The sequence below is a fragment of the Vanellus vanellus genome (assembly GCF_965231255.1).
Source record: "Vanellus vanellus genome assembly, chromosome: 2".
NCBI classification, from domain to species: domain Eukaryota; kingdom Metazoa; phylum Chordata; class Aves; order Charadriiformes; family Charadriidae; genus Vanellus; species Vanellus vanellus.
The window spans coordinates 109,169,780-109,191,153 of NC_138906.1; the positions used below are offsets into that span (position 1 = coordinate 109,169,780).

The 21,374-nt window shown below is 35.2% G+C and overlaps 1 protein-coding gene across 1 annotated transcript in view; it reads left to right on the top strand.

Annotated features, from left to right (window-relative positions):
• Positions 1–20,887, top strand: part of TMX3 (thioredoxin related transmembrane protein 3) — a 33,164-nt gene extending 12,277 nt beyond the window's left edge. Inside the window, exons 6-16 of the mRNA XM_082479288.1 lie at positions 1,207–1,287; positions 2,354–2,453; positions 2,710–2,787; positions 4,985–5,051; positions 7,396–7,494; positions 9,506–9,563; positions 10,390–10,443; positions 10,757–10,813; positions 14,359–14,488; positions 16,720–16,788; positions 17,917–20,887. Coding sequence (XP_082335414.1) covers positions 1,207–1,287; positions 2,354–2,453; positions 2,710–2,787; positions 4,985–5,051; positions 7,396–7,494; positions 9,506–9,563; positions 10,390–10,443; positions 10,757–10,813; positions 14,359–14,488; positions 16,720–16,788; positions 17,917–18,183 — 1,060 coding nt within the window. The 3' untranslated portion in view covers positions 18,184–20,887. The remainder of the gene's footprint in view (positions 1–1,206; positions 1,288–2,353; positions 2,454–2,709; positions 2,788–4,984; positions 5,052–7,395; positions 7,495–9,505; positions 9,564–10,389; positions 10,444–10,756; positions 10,814–14,358; positions 14,489–16,719; positions 16,789–17,916) is intronic.
• The last annotated feature ends 487 nt before the right edge of the window (positions 20,888–21,374 follow it).

The following is a 21,374-nucleotide window of genomic DNA, read 5'->3' on the forward strand; positions in this document are numbered from 1 at the left end:
GGATCTGCTGGAGAGGGTCCAGCAAAGGGCTACGAAGATGATTAGGGGACTAGAACATCTTTCATATGAGGAAAGGCTGAGGAACTTGGGTCTCTTTAGTCTAGAGAAAAGAAGACTGAGGGGGGATCTTATTAATGCTTTCAAATACTTAAAGGGAGGATGCCAGAGGGATGGGAGGAGTCTTCCTTCAGTGGTGCCCATTGATAGGACGAGGGGTAATGGGCGCAAGCTTGAACATAGGAAGTTCCATCTTAACATGAGGAGGAACTTCTTCACTTTGAGGGTAGTGGAGCACTGGAACAGGCTGCCCAGAGAGGTTGTGGAGTCTCCCACTCTGGAGATGTTCAAAACCCGCCTGGACGCTGTCCTGTGCGACCTGTTGTAGGTGGCAGGGGGGTTGGACTAGATGATCTCCAGAGGTCCCTTCCAACCCTGACTATTCTGTAATTCTGTGATTCTGTGAAAAGGTGGCAGAGATGTTTAGCTTATTACTCTTTAAGGATGAAAAACTTTATTGCCATAGAGGCATAGAAAATTGCTTTTATGATTTTTTTTTTTTCCTGTGAGTTTTCTAAACCTATATGGATTCAAAGAAAGCCTGTTAGAATTAGTAAAACTACTGGAATATTGTTATAATACAAGCGTGCTGCATCCCCTGTCAGCAGCGTACATAAACTGACCAACACTTTATGGATGCTTAATTTAGTACATAAATTCAGGAGGTCCTGCAGGTCATGTGATACTTTTGCATTATAAAAAAACATTGAAGAAGTGTATATGTTTGTCTTTTACAAGGACTAATCCCGAAGTGGTATAAATGCTGAATGTTTGGGGTTTGGTTTGGGTGTGTGGGTTTTTTTGTGTGATTATAAGCAGATGTTCCAAATGATCTATGTGCTTACAAATTAGATGACTGCTGTGCACTAGAAAAAAAATAATCGTAAAAGAAAGTTAATTGTTTTTAAAAGTCAGTAAATCAGATATTGTGTAAATAAGTTTTTACTCTGTAGTTGGGTTGTATTGCATTATTGAGTTTTATATATTTCTGACCACTTCTTTTACCTGACTATTTGAAAAATTATCTTGCTTGTTGCTTGCTGAAAGGTGACTGTAATAAACATGTGAAGATTGAGTAATTCGGCATGTTCCAATATGGTTTAGTTGATTTCAATTCTGTTCTTTTCTTTGTCTTTCCTATTTATCTAGCTTGAAAGGTGACTTGGCATACAACTATAGAGGACCTAGAACTAAAGATGATATAGTTGAATTTGCAAATAGAGTAGCAGGGTAAGTGTACTCTTCTGTGAGACTGGTACTGGTCACTTAAAATTTCTGTAGGATTTTGAGGTGGGCCACAAATTAAATCTGTTTAAAAAAAGAACAAGACATTGACAAGAAGTTAAAACCAGTAATCTTTGGGGAGAAAAAAGAATAATATTTCTTTCGTTGATTTTTTAGATACAAATTACAAAGCATTCATATAGGTACATAATATTAATTATTGTTCAGAATTCTGTAGTTTAGAAATATCAGTCATCTCTAGTAATTTACCAGAATTTTGTAAGATTATTTCTAAGACCACGTTTTCTAGTTGCTGTGCTTATATTCAGAATTTCTCTTTCAAATTATTTAGACCTTATTGTGGCTGGGGAGACCTTATTGTGGCCTTTCACTATAAAAAGAGGGCTTTTTGCCTCTTTTTTGCTTCAGATGCAATACCTGAAAGAAATGAGTTAATGCCAAAGTGAACCTAGACTTTTTATCAGGGCCTGTACTGACAGGATAAGGGGAAATGGTTTTATACGGAAAGAGAGTAGATTCAGATTGCACGTAAGGAAGACATTTTTTGTTGTAAAGGTGGTGAGGCACTGGAATAGGTTGCCCAGGGAAGTTGTGGAGGCCCCTTCCCTGGAAGTGTTCAAGGCCAGTCTGGATGGGGCTTTGAGCAACCTGGTCTAGTGGGAAGCGTTCCTGCTCATGGCAGGGGGGGTGGGTGGAACTAGGTGATCTTTAAGGTCCCTTCCAACTCAGCCCAATCTGTGATCCTGTGACCAGTAAATAACATGCGTATTTACATCATAGCAGCCTTTTGTGCTAAGATATTAATTTCAAATTTTAGTGTGCTATTTGAGGAACATAAAATCCCCCCAAAGTAAACTTGTTTAGTGTTTTTGCTTTGAGTTGAAACTGAAATAAATTGAAAAAAGAATTTGCATTGCAGAATTTAGTTTAAAAAAAAAAATCAAAACACACAAAACTACATGACAGTTTCTTGGGTATTTTTATTTGTTTGGGTTTTGCAGCTTACAGAAACTGAGATTCTTCTTTCTCTTTTTTCATTTCTTCTCCCCAGACCTCTTATCAGGCCACTTCCTAGCCAGCAAATGTTTGAGCATGTGCAAAAGAGACATCGTGTACTTTTTGTGTATGTTGGTGGTGAATCTCCTTTAAAGGTTTGAAGCTTGATTAGATTAAATTAAATTATTCTTTTGGCTATTCACAGACGTAGTTTAAAATATCTTCTAAAAGACTGAAGCGCATGCTTATAATAAATTTTCATCTCTTTTTACATTTATTGAAGTGTTTTTACAATCTTGTGTCATAACTATATTTTCTAATTACTTTTTGAAGATAGGGTGTGTCACAAAACTTTTGTCTGAAGCATACTAAAGGTTTAGAAGTTAAAAAGCATTGTTTGTATTTTTGCAGGAAAAATACATTGAAGTTGCTTCAGAACTAATAGTTTATACATACTTTTTTTCTGCCTCAGAAGATGTGCTGCCTGAGGTAAGCTGTTTCAGTTCCTGCTATTTCTTCCAGAGATGGTATAGTTCTCATGTAATTTGGCTGTTTTGATGGCACAGAGATGACTTCTTACAGTGTATGTGGCTTTGATAAATTTCAAACTAATTACGCTGAAATGCTTAACTTCTGAGTCTATATGGTTAAAGAATACAATATTCAGTCTGTCATTGCTTTTTATGGCCAAATTACTTGTTCAGTCATGTTAATAAATTTAAACAGAAGATATGCAGAACTCACGTGGACCATACAACCTGCTCAGGAAGGTCAATACTTTGATTTTTTTAGCCAACGCAAAGCTCTTGTTGCTCCTGGTAGCCCTTTCACCAACCACTTTTCTAACTCGTTTGAGGGTCTGTGGCATGGAATGCCACTCATACCCTAATAATCAGAGAAGTTAAAAGGTAAGTTATTTTCACCTTTTGTGATACAACTGATCAAAACATTAGTCTGCCCAGGGATCAACTGATCCAGTCTACTGGCTGCAGAATTCTCATGTGGCTCTTCGGAGGATTCTGTAAGAAGGAAATAATTTACAGTGAGCAATTTTTTCCACCATTGTGACTGCTACTGTTGTTAGTCTAACCATTGTTGCTTATGTGTTGAAGCAAAATCAAGAGGCGTTTTTATTTATTGTTATCTCCAAGTGGGACCTAAGTCTCTTCTAAGCCTGACAATGTATGACTTCGAGATTAGTTTGGGATTAGCAGAGGCTAGAGACTAGCATAAATTATATTTTTTTTAGGCACCTGTGTTTTCTGACATCATAAGTAGAACTGACCTCATTATAAATTGTGTATCCTTAGATTTCCAAAAGGCTTGTATTAAAACTACTTCAATTTGAATATTGCTACTTGCACTTTAGCCCCAGCTGAGTAAGAAAAGTACTGTTCACTTGTGCAGTGGAAATAGTGTAAAAGGCTGGAACTCTTTGAGATTCACAGTGATGTAAGCAGTGAGCTGTTTTCCCCTCCAAATGTAATTTCCCACAAATGTCATTTAAACTGAAGTAGTGACAGTATTCTCTCTACCGAGAGAAGCAAAAATGTAACAATGTCACTGGTGCTAGTTGTAATGAGGCTTTGCATGACAGTATTCACTGTTAAACTTTGTTTCATCGCATTAAGTAATCTTGTTCCAAGTTTCAGGCATCTTTTGCAAGCCATAATCTGCACGTAGATTGATTTGTCCTTTAAAGATGCTAAACTTTCTTTTGGGCAAATAAGAGAATAAAGCGTCATTTAGAATTGCCACGTTCTTGCTCATTCATATGAGCTGTTACGTTATAACCCTACTGCTTTTACATTTATTTCCAAGAAGATAATGCAGAATGATTACAGAAGGCATGTCATTTGCAAAAGCATGCATGACACTGCTTTTATGTTTCCCAAACATACCAGTAAATGAGACAGTTCAGCCAACTTCATCGTCAGAACTAAGGTCATGATACAATCCTTTCTTAACCACAAATGCTATTAGAATTTTAACTTAGAATGGTAGCAAGCAGTAAGGAGTAAATGCAGTATTTTTCTGTGGCAGTTTACTGAAAACATAAACTTAATAAGATAATTGTAAGTTCCAAAAGAAAGGTTTCTACACCTTGTAATTTTTTTTAAGTATGTTGCTGACCATGCTAAATATCATATTTAGGATGGTAATGCACGCATTTTTCTGTCTTAGCAATGTCTTTATACTTCTGTCAACCTGAACAACAGGAAATAGCCAAGATTTAATGGGACATGTTGTCATTGTTACTGTTTTTTTCTACGATATTATTGACTGGCCATTTAGTAGAAGTAATGATATGACAAGTACGCTGACAAGAGTACAGATTGGAAACGGAGAGCGTAACTGATAAAACTCTCAAGTTATGATCTTCTGTTTAAAGTTCACATCTAACCGATAAAGTATTCTTCATGCTACTGCAGATACTAGTAAAAATACTGCTTTATTTACACTTTGAGACCTACCTCTCAAAAATGCATTTGTGTTGTGTTACTTTGTAATTTGCAGAAGCTTATAAATTTGTTTTAGTAAATGTCTACAGAAAACATATAAATGTGCTTTGAGATTTTCCTCATGGAGTACATTTCCATGCTTTTAAGATTATTTTTTTGTTTGTTTGTTTGTTTAAAAATCTTTTAATCTTCCATGGATTGAGTGAAAACCATTTCTCTTTCAGTATGTGACATTGCCCGAGTTGCCTGCTGTTGTGGTTTTCAAAGATGGAACTTACTTTGTTTATGATGGTAAGTAAAAGTGGACATTACCTTAAAGCAAGATATTTAAAGTATATGTGGAGAAACTGGGAGAGTTGGGATTTTTTTGAAGGTTTTGTTGGGGTGCTGGGAAGCCCCCCAGTTTTATGATAAAAAACAGCTCCTTCATGAAGGAGAAGAGAAAAAACTAAGTAGTTCTTATGGAACAAAACGCATTTGAGAAGGAAGTGATTTTGGCAATATTGAAGTAGAAGCAATGACATTTGTTTTGTGTTATCAGTAAGATTTAGCTTCTAATATTATCGAATTGAGAATGCGTAGAATGGTCCAGTTTGAGCTATTTGTGTCTTGGCAATACAGGCTGTATACTTTCATAGTACAGCAAGCCTGCCTTCAAAAACAGTGAAGGAAGAGGAAACTGATTCTGCCTTTATTCCCAATATTAAAATTTGGAGGGCCTTAACTAATAGTTTTGAGTGTATGTGACTTTCACATTTGTGTTACTTGGATATTTGTAGTGGGAAAGGATCAGACAGCATAACCTCTCCCTATGTGGCTGACAGGGTGTACTATGCATACATAGAATAGTTGACCATTCAGTTTGTTTTTCCCTTCCTGAAAGTGTCTCACAAAAAGAGGTTAAGGAGATGTGGACTGTTATCAATGGAGCAGGGGATATGCAATATTGGGCTTGATAAACTGCTTTGACTGTCTTGTTTAGACTGTAGAATGGCCACCTGAGACTCGTAGTGTTTCACAACACCACTGACGAGAGTACACCTGCCATTTATATAAAAAATGTATATCCGTATGTATGGATATCCATATATAAGTGCTAGATTATATTCAGGCTGTTCTATACAGCCCATGCTTTATAGTCTGTTAGATGCACGTGCACACGTGTACTTATATATGCATATAATGGGTTGGCTTATGGGTACACTGTTTATTTACAGAAACATCTACTCTTGATTTAGATTGTTTTAAATGGAAATTTTTACTTTAAGTTGAAAACATATCACTCAGAAGATTATTCTGCTGGTTTAATTTCTGCTGATCAGTAGTACTGCAGAAAAATACTCCAGATGGGCCATCAAGGATATTCTTTGTGATTTCATAGGGTGGCTGTAGCTTCCTCTTCAGTCTATTGCCTTACCAATCATCCTTGAGGCAAAAATTCACTCTACAGCCTCCTTGATTTGCATTTGATTTTTTTGTGTTTTTTGAAGTGGGCCTGGAGAAGGAAAGCTTGTCAAAGAGAAACACTTCTGTTTGCTTTTTCCTGTGTGACCTGCTTGCTTTTTCCAAAACAAACTTTTTCAAAACAAACACAAAACTCATAATAACCCAGGTTTCTAATTTACTTTGTAAAAATTTTACTCCTTTATAATGTACTAGAAACATTATTGTAAATCAAACAAGTTATAAAGATGGGGTATAAGAGACTGGATAAGGTTATATATGCGACTGTTATGATTGGGCAGAAATTTGAAGAGCTTACTAATAAAAAAAAAAAAAGGTTTAGTGAAGTCCATTTCAATGTCCTGGCCTTGTCTGCTGTTTATTTTGGGGTTTTTTTCTTCCCTATGTCAGGGGAATGGGATGCAGATCTATGGGAAGGTTTATGCTTGGAATTGCTTGCTACAATCTTATGACAGTTGTTAACCTGAAGTTAATGATAATTCGTTATATACAATAGGATTTAACAGAAATTTATTTAATGTGCATTTATATGTGTGTGTGTATATGCATCATATATCTGTTTATATACATTTTCCTTTTTGACTTGTAATTAAGATCTAATTATAATGGCGTTGCTGGTATGTGTTAGAATTTGATTCTATACAGGTTAAAGCATCTAGCATCTGAAACTGTAGCCTTCAGTATAACTGATTCTGAATCATGTAAATATTTGTTCATTTACATTCACAATTCTGTTAATGCATCTAGTTTGTCTTTTTTTTTTTCTGTTTCATTTAATGACTCTCACAAGTCAAACTTGACCCTCCCCCTTGTTAAAAACAGGGATTGAAACTGTTCCTTTCTGCACTGGGTCACAGTTATCTTCTAGAATAGCATGGTTTATCCTTAATTCGAGAAAAAATAGTCATCAAATCAGCTTTTCAAGCTTTGCTATAACACACTTTTTGTTCAACAATTGAAATTGCTTTAAAAGTTTTAAAACTGAAGAGAAATATCCAGAAATGTGTGAGATCTTGTCTAACAACAATAAAAGGAAAAAAGGGAAAAAAACAGCGTTTGCCTCTATAGTACTGAAAGAAATAAATGTGATGCCCACCTTACCAAAACAAATTTTTTTAGTGCATGTTGTATGTTTAACTTTCAGCTTTTTTTTTTTTTTTTTTTTTTTAAGAATACGAAGATGGTGATTTGTCATCCTGGATAAACAGAGAAAGATTTCAAGGTTATCTTAATGTAGATGGCTTTACGCTGTATGAACTTGGAGATACAGGTGAGATGGTGCTACCACTGAACTCTTTGGTGTCTCTTGTACTTAACACTAGGAGAAATTAAACAGCACTAAGAATGTGTTTTTTAAACCTTAGAAATGAGCTAATCTCAGAGTTAGAGTTTATAGTGCTAATCTTTTTTTGATGTTGGCGAGACCTATTCTATTGACTAGAACGTTCATCCAAAGTCTACACTAGTTGTTTCCTCACAACATAAAAACTAGTGTGTCGAATCCTGTAGTATTTAGTAGGACTTTTAATTTAAGAGCATCTTCGGTTTTGTGTAAATTACATATCAACTCTTGGAATACCTACAGGAAATTTTAGGACTTGATGTAGAAGTATCAAATATGGATGGTTTTATATGTCTTACATCTAATGGATTCAGATATCTTTAAAGTAGATATGGTAAGGGAGGGAGAAGAGCACGTAACAAAGTGGACCTGTCCTGGAATACTTTAGCTTTTCTCTAATAAAACTTTTGCAAGCCAAATGAAAACTTTGCAGCCAAGTGACTTCTGGAATAGGCAAGTATGTTGTACTGCTTTTAAGGTATGCGTACTCTGAAGTAGCAGAAGAAATGCTGCAAGTGTTGATTTTTCCAGGTCAAGATACCTTATAATCTATGTTCTGTTTCCAAGGAAAGAAGTTTATATGCAATGCAACATTGAGTTTTTTCAGGTTTTAAAAATTCTTACATGTTTGTCAAACTAATATTGTTACACCTACATTTTAAAAGATTATTTACAGAAGTGCTCTTATAAATTGTTTAAATGTAGCTATATTTCTTTGTGGTATGTTTTTGTCTTAACAATTCCTCTAATTACAAAAAAAAAAAGTTTATTAATACAACGGAGAAGCCATCATTTATTTTTAAGAGCTTTCTGTGTAAATACACAGTACCTGAAATTTATCTACGACTTCTTTTCCTGTCTAAAAAGTGGTTGTCTCCTAGTATACTAGGTAGCGTCTTAGGGCGTGGAAAGAAACGGGAAAAGTGAGGATTGAGGTATGGAAGAAGCTGGGGTGGGGGAGGCTATTGCTATTTCACAAGAAAGCCTGGGAATGAATCATTTTTCTTGCCCGCCCTCAAAACTCTTCAGTATTACTTGAACAAGAATGAGTTTCTTTTTTGGGGAAGAATTCTTTCTGTGGCATGGTGATAGGTAGGAATTGAGCAATAGATTGGCTTGGTGGGCAGGGTTTTGAGTGAATCATGGTGTCAAGAGAGACTTAACAAAGTGTTCTTCTGCATGCTTGAGGCTTTAGTTAATCCATCTGATGACTACACTGTTAACAGGTCTGCTTTCTTAACAGGAAGCGCTTGATCTGGAGAACATTTGGCCAGCTTTCTAAACGTATTTTGATCTGGTTCAACTTACGAGGCTTTGTTGTTTTGTTTTGTTTTGTTTTTTTTTTTTTAATTAGAAAAACTTCACAAAGTGTGTCCTGAAAAGATCGGTATATTCTGATGTTTGGTCTTTAAGCTCCTCTGACAGAGGTCTGTGGACTAAGTCGTTTTTCTGATGTAATGAATTCTGGGCTTTGCCAGTAAATTTTCCATGTTTTTTTCTGTCAGCATAATACTCCAAATTTTCAATAGCCTTAATAGTTGGTACTGAATCTATACAATAGTGATTCAATCACTTAGAATCAACTTGTAATTGCCATTACATAATGAAGTTTTTCATAGCCTCCTATTTAGGTAACGCAGCTTGGGTAGGGAATTAATTTTTATCTGTGTGTTTTCCCCTTTTGACTTCTTTCTACAGATAGGCATTTCACAGAATGCTAGTGGTGTAGCATTAAGCCACATGTAAATTTATTTTCAGTAGCTTTAAGAAAACCACAATTTGGTCAGCTAGAAGAGGCTATTCAGCATCGAGATTGGTTTATTCCTAAAACTAATTCCTGTCCCTGGAGAGTATCTGATCTTCTAGGTAGGAGTATTTTTCCATGTAAGAATGTGTGTTTCTTTATAAATGGTTTCAAGTATTTTATTCCTTATTTTAGGAAAACTTGTGGCTATTGCAGTCATTGATGATAAAAACTCTTCAGTGGAACATACCAGGTACAGAATTGAGAATTGGTGGCACTATGGGAGAAATGTGCTGATATGATATAGAGGACTTTGGAAGTGTCTTAAATATTCAGAAGTGCTAGGTTAAATGAATGGTTTGAGGTTGTGGATGTTTTCTAATTTATAACTTCAGCCTACTGAATTTACTTAATTTATGGCTCTGAAGCACATGTGAGTTCAGTGAGATGATGGGAGTTCAATATCACTCAACTGTCATTTGTTAGATCACAGGAACAAACAGTGATCACATAGCTTTTTAAAGCTATTGTGTCACTTTTTAAACATAGACAAGGGTACTTGCGTTCAAATGACTTTGAGATGAACTTAGTAAGTTTAAACAAATGACTGTTCTTCATCTCAGTTGTGTTAATGAATTTAGTGATGCTTATCTATTAGTTGTCTGTGGAACTTAAATTAAGAAGGAGCATTTTCAGTTGGGTTAGTTTGCTGAAGAGACTGGGAGGAACAAGACCTTCCCCTGTCCCTTTCTCATTGAATACATAATTATAAAATATTGTTCGAGTACTGTATATGCTATTTTCCCAGACCTCTTTGGATTTTTTTCAGAGTGATGCATCTTTGGAAAGCAATAGATCTGTCTGTCTGTGCTTTTCTCATGTTGACACTATGTAGTAGATAGCCTTTCAACCCTTAGAAACCAAGAAAGATGAACGAGGTGTATTTTGTTAATGGAATAGGGAATCCTTATTGTTAATGAGGTGCTAGTTGCTGCTTAGTGGGCAAATCTCAATGTTTATTGTTTGTATTTTGACTGAGTATATCCTGGGTTATCAATGTCACTTTTTTTTCCCTCCAGACTAAAATCTATTATTCAGGAAGTTGCTAGAGATTATCGGGACCACTTTCACAGGTGGGCACACACGGTACTACGGTATTGTAAATGAACTTCTGCATTAACCTTTCTAATGCAGCAGTCACTTTTAATGTTTTAATGTTATAGTGCCTGCTTTTATATTCATATACTAATCTTTAGTAAGACCACTCCATTAACTGAGTGTTTTGGGTTGCTGACTGTCTTGTAGATCATCAGTTTTTGAATTATATTGCTGAGTGTGTGCTCTCATCTTCAATTGTAGGAAAAATATTTAAGAAAGAACTTTTCCTGAAACTCATTATTCTGTTTTCTTTTTCATCCGTTCTGCTTTTCACTGCTCCTTGTACAGGGATTTCCAGTTTGGCCATATGGATGGAAATGATTACATTAATAGTTTAATAATGGAGTAAGTAAATTCTCACTTAAGTATTCTTTCTTTCCTTGTATTTGTTGCTAAGTACATTTAATTGAAAATCATCTTCTGAAGAATTCCTGCCTTTCATGGGTTAAAAAAAATAAATCACTGTCCTCAGAATTCAGCATGTAACGTAGTATCGGTTGTTTGTTAAATTAAACTGCATAATTTAATATTAGAAGTGTGGATTTCTGATAATGCTGATTGACAAAGCTTATCCTTTTCGTCTATTTTGTTAAATTGCTCTGTTAGAATTGTGGGTTTTTTCCTTCATTAAATTTACAGGGCACTAAGCAAGTTATGTCAATTTGTAACAGGAAATGTAAATAATGGTTATGCGTTATCTATGGCTTTTATTTCTGGAGAGGCACATTTCATTCTTGATGCATTTTTACGACTTGATGCATAGAAATATGCTTCTGCAGAGAAGAAGCATAAAATGCATGGAAGATGCTGTCTGCACTTGCTATGTACATGGTACATTTTGAAATATACAAGTAGTTGAACAAGATGCTTGATACTTGCCCCTATTATGATGCTTGTCTGAAAATGCATCCTTAGAAAGTTAAGTTGCGTGGCATTTACAGTTGACTACTTGTTCTCTTCTTGCCTTTGTGAGTGAAAGAGGGAAGAAACAGGGGTCAATATGCCAGTTCTGTAATTTTTCCAAACCTCTTTCTTGGGGACTAAAGCATGAACAAAGCAAGTGTTCATGCCCCTAAAGGTTCTGGTAACGTCATGGGGACTCAGGAGACACAAGGTCTGTATTTCTGTGGAATGCCTGTAGATTGACACCTGAATGCAATTAATGTAAAAACAGCTGTCTCACAATTGAAGAGATGTGATTGATCCAGTGCTTAATGGCTGCCAAGAGGGAGACCTTCCTCACTTCCTTATTGCTTCTCCTGTGCAGACTCTTATGTCTGACTGTCTGCTGAGCTGTTTCAGTCTGTTTATCTGGCAGAAAAGTGTTTGCTTTTTTGGCTAGGCGAGTAGGGGAGTTATTTTGCTGATCCAGCAAAACCCTTAAATGTCTTCCTGTATATTCTTACCGAGTATAAGACCTGATGTGCAAAGAAACAGGGGAGGGAGATGAGGTTCCTGGGAGGAAGAAAATGAAGGGAAAGAAGAAAGAACTGCAACTTACAGCAGTAGTGATCTGGTTGTAGTGGCAAGATTTGTTCAGCTGGATTGTTCAACTTAATCTGCAAAATGCCTGATTTTATAATTTGTAATATATGGGAAGTTGATGTTTGAGTACTCACATGCTTTTAACTATTTTCTAAACAGAGTGTATACATTTCTAGCATAAGTGGAAAGCAGCAAAAGAAAGCAGCAAAATATGTTCAGTGATAGAAGTACCTGCTGTTCATGTGGCTACTTGGAATAATTAGATTAAAACCGTATTGCAAGTGCTTCAGTTTTCCACTAGATGGCAGCAAGTGGAAACAGAAAAAGCCTCCTGAATGGGGAGAACTATTGCAGAATACTTTTTTACTGTGTACATAGGAAGAAATTCTGTTTCTTCACAAAGGACAAAGTATTGTGTAATTCGTGGGGATAGTAGTAGTAGTCCCTGACAGAAGTACACTTATGAACTTGGCTGTAACTCCATTAGTAGACATTATAATTTATCTGACTCTTCAGCAGTGGATGAACATGCTTTTGTTGGATTAAAAATGGTATATTTCAAACTGTGCTCAAAAGAAGAAAACAATATTATGTATTTTACTGAAAGCAAAACTACATCTTTGTGCAAGCAAAGGTGTATAGCATCATTGGAATGTCAACTATGGGTGTATTTAGAGTATTAATTCCTTAGCTTTTGGAAGAAACATGTTAAACGTTTTTATCAATCTCTATAGCATATAACATTCGTGTATGGAGTTTATCTTTCATCTGCTCTACAACCAACTCCAAGAGTCTCAGTTACCAGACTGTTAATTGCAATAGAAGTACTTTTTTGCGGGGGGGGGGGGGGGGGGGAGGGGGCGGGAGGGAAGATCTTTTCTGTGTCCAAGTAATAAAACTTGTTCTGTTTTGGCTGGGATGAGGTATTTTGGCAGAGATTGATAACTTGTACTCGGCACTTGCAAAAACACCTGACTTGGGTTGATTGTCTCCTACTTATTTCTTGTACCTTCCTCATAAATAGAGAATAAAAATGTCAAGGGGAAACTTGTACTTAGAGAATATTATGTTGCAGGTTGTCACCGTTGACAATGTTTTGTTATTTGTTTTTTTTTTTTTTTTTTTAAGTTTCTTTGAAAGGATGAAATTATTTTGTTACCTCTGTAATTGGCCTTACATTTTTTTGAGGTGCCACCATGCTTTCAACTTGAGTACTAGGAATGTGGTCTGCACGTTAAATCTTAAAGTATTCAGCTTTCTAGGGGCTTAGAAAAATTTTCATGTATAAGTGTTAACCTTGTCGACTTCTAGGTTTGGAATTGAATTTGACTTAAAATACAAACAAACAAAACACCTAAAATGTATATGAAAATTTAGAATAATTTGTGTGACTTAAAAGACAATGAGAATTGTGAATAAACACTAAACAATGTTTTCATGAAATAATTGATTATGGATTGATAGCCACAGTTAAGGCTGAAATCATCATCAATATTACATAGATTACAAATATAGGTGAGTGGGGCGCTATTAGACAAGAGTGAAAACATAGAAAAACAAGATCTGCATTGCTTCTGCTGTGAAGGAGAGCCACCTAGTATTTAAATTCATTATTGACAGAACTAGAAAATAAGCAAAGAGTACAGGAGATTTTTCACCTTATTTAATGTATTTTAAATCTTTCTTGCTGAACAATGTACTTGTACAGTATTAAATTTTCCTAAACCTGATCTAATTTTGAATTTAGGGCTACTTTGAACAGTGGATAATACTAGTTTATCTCCAGAGATAACTTACAACTTTTTTTTTTTTTTTTTTTTTTTTTCTTCCTGATTCTGTGACACTAAACAATGCTTATGCATGTGCAGGTCAACTGCTGAGTAATAATTGTTTAATAACTTTGTAGCTCATCTGCCACATGTGAAAGGGATGTAGTAAAACTTTGGTGTGGCTTATTCTTTTGACGGATAGAAGTTGATTGATAGAGTTGGTCAGTTGGACTATGGCTCTATTGATTGAATTTTTGGATTATACTTTTGCCTTTGTGCACTAACACGCTTAGTATGTTGTGCTAATAGTACATTTCAAATACAAGGTTACTGTCTGTGATTTGTTACTAATTAGCAAGTCATAAGGTGCCTGATTTGCAGTCACTATGGGTATGTAAAATGCAATAAGCTTCAATAGCATCACTGACACAGATGTGAAGGAAAAATATTAATGAGAAACATGCTCATACCGTTCAGGTGATTCTCTTCCCTGTTCCTTCATGCCTATCTGCTATAAGGAACACGCATGAAGTGAAGATGAATGGTTATCTTTTAAATGGTGTAGGAATTATTTGAATTGCAGTGTTTTACACAGTACTTCTTTAAATGTCTAAACTATCTTTTTTATGTTTCCAGTGACTTGACAATCCCTACTATTGTTGTATTGAATACCTCCAATCAGCAGTATTTTCTACCAGATAGGCACATTGAAAACACAGAAGACATGGTTCAGTTCATTAACAATATCTTGGATGGTACAGCTGAAGTAAGTCTTCATTGTGACTTGGAATATGTTGTTTGGTTTTTATCTCCTTGAAGCTAAAGTGGGGGAAAAATTGGTTACTCTGATTGTTATGCCATGTGCTTTATCTTCCTGTCCTGTCTGTCTTCCTGTATTGGGCGCTGTCAGTGAATATGTGATTCTGAATTCTTGAGGTACGCCATTGCTCACTGTTCTGACTACAGAATGTCTTGTAGAAAGTAAGATTTTCTTTGTTTGTAGCATAATGTTAGCTGACTTCTCTTGATACTCCTTTTATGGGTTTCACTGGTAAATGGAGATCTTTTTATTCGTCTCCTGGTTTGCTTTGTTTAAGATTTGTTTAACATTTCTCTTCTTTCTAGTGCATAATTCAATTCTGTCCTTCTGCATGGTAAATTAATAAATCCAATAGTTTGATGAAGGATAGGTTCAGATTAAAAAAATAGTGGTATACTTGCTTTGCATATTACAAACAGACACAAACATACCCCTCTACTCTAAAACTATTAATGAGCTGTCTTTTGTTAAGACAACAGAATTAATAAATCCATCTGGAATTGATAGCTTGGACAATTTTTTAATGTTGGCAAAACAAACTCAGGTTTGCTTATTCCCTCAATGTACCGTAAGTTGGACAGAAGGCTGTGTTGTGTGGATGAGGAAAGAGATCGTGGATCAGAGCTTTAGTTTGCACTTATGGGGCACAAAGGCTTTACAATGAAGGGGAGCAGGATTAACAAATAATTTGACTGCTTCCTAGGAGAAGCCTATGTTGGTTGAAGCCCCAATTCACCGTATATTGAATGCTCACTGTGTTAGCTTCATGCTACGCTAGCAGTTTTGGGTCATTGGGTGGTAATGACAAGTAATGCTGTAGATCATTTCAGTCATATCGGGTACTTTATTTAATCTGACAAATTGATGTAGCAACATAATAACAGTGGATTTGCGTGCTGTTCATGACTTCACTGGTCATGCTTCCAGTTGCAAGGTGAGGAGTATCCCTGTAACTTACTTGGTGGTTCTTTGTTCCTCAATTCTCACTTTTTCAATGCTTTGTTAATTGCATTGAATTATGTTATCAACACTTATGGGCTGCTAGGTAAGTGGAAGGAGCATCTGTTGGTCACTCAGTGGCCAGTTTGGTCCAAACCACAGCAATCTCTTTGACTCTATTTAAATGTATCCTTCTGGTTGAAACAAAAAATGATATTGGTTTCTGTCTGTTTTTTTTAACTTTGAGGAAATTCATTTGTGATGCATTCTGTTTTTTGCCATAGTGTCACTTAGGTCTTTCTACCTTTTGTTTGCAGTATTTCAGTTAGAATGATTAAAGGTTTGTCTAAATTCATATCTCTATACTTATGTGAGAGTGCTAATACAAGGCAGACAGTACAGGATATGACTTCATTTAAGCTAAATAGTGTCTATAGACACAAAATATCACCACTTTCGCTATGTTCAGGGCCAAGAAATTGTGCGGCTGTTGAGGAATGCCAGTCTTTAAGTATACTGGTAAACAAGTAATAGGATGCAGACTTTCTGAACTACAGTGAACTTTCTGAGAAGTATAACGTTCCCTCCCCTCCCTTTCTTGGGAAGCGTTGGATTATTCACCTTGACTTTCTTGTTATTTTCTGTAACGCCCTATAGGTAGTCTTATGTGAGTCTGTTTCATCTTTGTGGACTTTTTTGTGATTTGAGAGTTTTGGTAAGGGTCAAGTATTGATCAGTTGACTTCCAAAACATAGGTTTTCTTCCCATTTGTTTCTCCAGCAACTCAAGGCAGGTGAAAACTGGTCTTGTTCAACAGATAAATTCCCTTTGGATTCATTTAGTTATTCTGAAGACTGCTAAATTAGGTGGCAATGTACGTATAGTATGTGATTGCTTGACACAATTTTTCTTTATTGCATCTTCGTATCTTCTTGTTACTTATTTCTCAGATATTTGTTTATGTATTATGACAGAAGCGGTTAGAAAAATCTATCAGCTGCACTGTTAAAGTTTGCACTGATTGTTTAAAATTATCGTGAGAGGATTTTTTCGTGAGACTATTGAAATATTTATCCATGCTTGAGAAGTTGGAGTGTCTGGGCATCATGAGATGCAAGAATAATTACTTTTCATTTCCTTCTAAAGGGACTTAAGATTGCAAGGTCTGAAGAATGAACTTTTGGAATCATAACTGAAAAGTGTCAGCAGTTTTGACATAGTTCCATTTGAAATTTCAGGCACAGGGTGGTGATGGACTTCTGCAGCGAATCAAGAGAATAATCTATGATGCCAAGTCTACTGTAGTGGTAAGTTTTACTTTTTGTTAAATTAGATGGTACCATTGTCAATCAAGATGCAGTTTTTTTCAGAGGATTTAGAAATATTTTTATGTAATTTTGTTTATATAATATATAGTGTATATATTATAGGTATATATACATTAGGTTTAAGCTAAAGGAACTGCTTGATTAAAGTTTTTAATAATATTTTCCGGTCTGCTAAATATTCAACATGTGTTAGTTTCTTCATTTTTCACTCCTTTTCTGTATTAGCCTGACATGTATTTTAAGGCATAGAACAGGGAGAATTCAAAATCTTTTCCGTGACCCTTTTGACATCCTTTCACTGAAATTGATAGCAATTTCATTTTCTGAGAAATGCTATGATTTCAGTCTAATTAGTTAGGGCATAATGGGATTAAATACTACACTTGATGTAGTTTTGAAGCAAATACTTTTATTATCTTTCTTGTAGGTTAGTTATGCTTTACAAAATTTCGTTGGGAAGATGTACACAAATCCCTTTCTTCACTTGTCCTGCACAAGTGAAAAAAAAACCAAACTGTGCTATGAATTTAAATTGAAACTCATATGTTTCTGTGTGAGTAGCTTCTAAACTTCTGTGAATGTGCAACATTTAGCCGTCAGTTTCTGAAACCAAAAGTCTTTCCTCTTGTGCCACTAAAGTAATCTTCAGTAGGAAGCTGTCTAATAACAGTATGTTTCTGCGGATCCATTATTGCTCAAAGTATTTTTTGAGAATGAGACACAAATAAGAGATGAAACAGGTTGCCTCAAAGTGTTATTTTAGCATTATTAGAACAATTGTTTCTCAAGCTTCAAACAATGAATGGGGTATACAGTTGGCATGTTAACATTAACCATCCCCATGAAACACTGTAGTATTTGAAGTTCTAAGACTTTTTTGTTGAACTTATAGTAGTATTGGTTAAAATGAGGACGACTCCTTCTTTCTGGAAAAAAAAAAAAAAAAAACCAAAACAACAAGCAAACAAAAACCACAAGACAACCCAACAAAACTTGTCTCTCTCATTTTGGATGTTACTGAATAAATACACAGAGTGATCAGAAAAGTAATGCAGTAATTTTGTATATTTACTCAGAGTTTTTTACTTCGAATTTGTGTTTCAACAGTCTGTGTTCAAGAGTTCACCACTTCTGGGATGCTTTCTCTTTGGGTTGCCCCTGGGGGTCATCAGCATTATGTGTTATGGAATCTGCACAGCTGATACAGATGGAGGGGTAGATGAACACGAGGCAGCTAAAAAGGAAAACGGTGATCGGGAGCTCACAGACGAAGGCAGTGAGGAAGAACAAGAGGAGGAAAAGAACGGGAAATATACAGAACTTTCAGATGAGGAGCTCAAACAGAAAGACATAATGGAAAAGAAAAAAGACTAACTTGTTTAGCAAAAGAATTCTCTAGAATTTCCAAATAGACTTATTTATTGAAGGTAGTCATTTATTGATGATATTCATGAAAGAGGACCTTTTTGTCTGCATTATGGTAGTTTTGACTTGCGTGTATTCAAATTTTCGCAGAAATTGACAGAAAAAAATATGGATGTTCTCTTAATTGTCTTTAATAGATTAATGAAGAGCAATTTAAACTGAAGGAATTTGCAGGTACAATTCTACACTAGTTTTGTTGAAGAGTTTTGAATTGTTCATTTCCAGAACAGTGAGATAAAGATAATGTTACTTGACTTTAGTGTATGTGATGAACTACTACTATGAACTACTCATTCATATAAAATTAAGGCTGAAAACTAAGAAAGATTGAGATTTGTGAAGTTTTCAGACCCTGATAGCTAAAGACAACTTAGAGTTTTCCAAGAAGTCACGTGTCCTACCTGTTGCACATTATTTTGGAAAAAGAACACCAACATTTCTATTTTCTCAATTCAAATGTAAATTATTAGGAATTATAGGACTGTTTTACCATGTAATAATATAATTATTGGCAGTCAGGAATGTTTACTTGATATAGGATGTGGGAGGTATATGCTAAATTAAGTCTTCATTAGTCCTTTAGCAGCTAAAAATATTGAAAAACTGCATTATAAACCTTTCAGAAGATGATTGTCTATTAAATTGTTTTGTATGAGTGCTTACACAAACATATAGTGCAAACGATCTTTTAAGTTTTCTGAATCCACAGTACAATTTGATAAAGGAAGACATAAATATAAACACCCTCTGACTATTTTGCATAACACTCTAATGGCAAGCTTTTTGAATAGTGTATACTTGTTTTACAGTGTTAAGTTCGGATTGTTATATATCTTTGAAGTAGTTGGTGTTGATACTTTTGTTTGAGACTGTTACCTGCTCTGAAGGAGGGAGTTAATGGAGCATAATATTAACATTCGTAGAGATCGGTCTGTATAACGCATTTTTGTTACCTGTTTATTCATAAAAGTCACCTGAAAAAAGTGTGAAAATGACTAATTTGTGTCCGGGGTTAAAATTTCTAAGGATATAAATCTGCTGCTGTAAAGCAGCCTTTGGCATTGATGTCACAGAGAATACTACAGAAATGAAACTTAGATTGCTCTTCCTCTTTGTATTCATGCTGGGGTTTTTTGTTTTTCTTTTTTTTTTTTTTTTTAAGGCTATGTTACTGTATAATACAGATTATAATGTCCTCCATATAAGGCAGCTTGATCACATAAGACATTACTATGCTATAGCACTAAATTTAGGAATTTTAAATTAAAAAAAAAAAAAAGGATAAGCCTAAGTAGACAAGTTCTGTGTTTGAGTAAACCTGATAATGATATAAATCATAACCAGGTAAAATGTATTGCATCCTTTTTCCTTGTAGGAAAGAAACTTGTTTCTTCTGTTTAAGTAGCTTGGTAACAGCTGCCTTTATGTTGCAGTGCAGAATACAGTAAGTAGATGCCTGACTTTTGTTATCATACTGTATAGACAGTATCTAAGGAGATTAGAATTTTTTTCAGGAAAATTCCATGTCTGATTTTGAGTCCAACCTTTTTCCTTTTAGGAGGAGAGGAAAAAAATTAGTTCATAGAATACTGAGTAGCAAGTGACTGATTTTTTTTTTTTCTCTTTTCTTTTATGAATTGCCTTTTTTCATTTTTATCATAGCTAGTTGTACATGGTGTCTTTAGTTTTTTTTTGGTTTGGGGGTTTTTAAATTTTTTTTGGCAGACTCATTGCAGCATAGTTTTAGTATATATTTGAAGAGTGAGATGGTTAAAAATGTGTTTAAACATGGTGTACAATCTTGAGTTGTTTAAAAAAAAAAAATAATCATCACTTAATGACAAGCCCGTAAATTTCTTTGGACTTTAGCATGACTCAGTGCTAAAAGCCAAAATGTAGGACTCTTAAGGCAGTAATATGTTTTCTTGGTTCATCTCTTTTGTTAAGATTTCAGATACAGATCAATTACATATTTAATTTTGGCTCAGGTTGGAAACATGCAGCTTTTGACTTAAGAAAAAAAATGAAGTGGTCACTGGAACACTGCTGTTCTGTCTATGGTGTGTAATAAAAAATCATTCTGAATTACGCTGCACTGCTAAGAACTGTTTCAACTATGAGCCTTCATTTTTGTGGTTATTTTTGTGTTTATAATCAGTAGTAGCCAAATAACTTGCTGAGAAATATTGTGGGATGCGGACGTGGTTATGATAAATACTGTGTAAGAAACAGGTCACACTAGGATCTGTTAAAACTGTAACATTTAACTGCTACAATTAGGAAGAAAGCATGTGTGTCAGTCACTTCTGAACTGTAATATCAATCAGATATGTACTGAACTGTTGAAAATTAAACTTGAAATGTACTGCCATTTTCACCGAATCCTTCTCCCAGTTATATTCAACAAGACAAAGGGAGAAGAAAAGCATACAAGTCATATAACGGGTGTCAGTAGTGATGTGAAATTAAGGGGTTTGCTGTGGTCATGCAAGTAATCTGGAACGCTGTCTGAGGGGGGGTCTGGCATTTTCTTTTCTTCAGTCTTTGGAAGGTTTCTTAAAGCAACTTCACTGTAATAAGGTTGAATTCATTAAATAATGCTGCTTTTTTAAGTCAAGTGTAAGCCTTTTGTTTTTCTGTAATAAAACATTTAAAAGACCTTGTTTCCTTTGCTTAATTTGCACTGTTTTAAGTTTAGATATTACACATTGTGTAGGAGGCGGTGTTTCCTGGGACACTCGGTGTAGGCGTACTTTAGGCCCCGAGCAACGCAGTACAGAAATGCAGCTGGTAGCTTTTAAAAAGGAAAATTAGTTCATCCTGTCTGATACATTCTCGTCAATATTTTGAAAATACTCTCGAGATGTAGGAGCTGATATTTACTTGTCTTTTATTTAGTGAGCATCCTAGCAGTATAAAATGAATGCATTTCTGAAAAAGAAATTTTAAAGTACCAGTTCATTGCATTAGCATACTCTCAAATTCTTACAAGAGTTTCAGTAGCAAAGGCAGCATGAGGCAGACTGTTCTAGTGTACATCTCCTTCTGGAAGGACTTGAGTAGCCTTGTCATTTGGACATGTGCAAACTCGTACTGCGTCATTATTTACCCAGGCTGGTTTAACACGTACTGTCCACGCT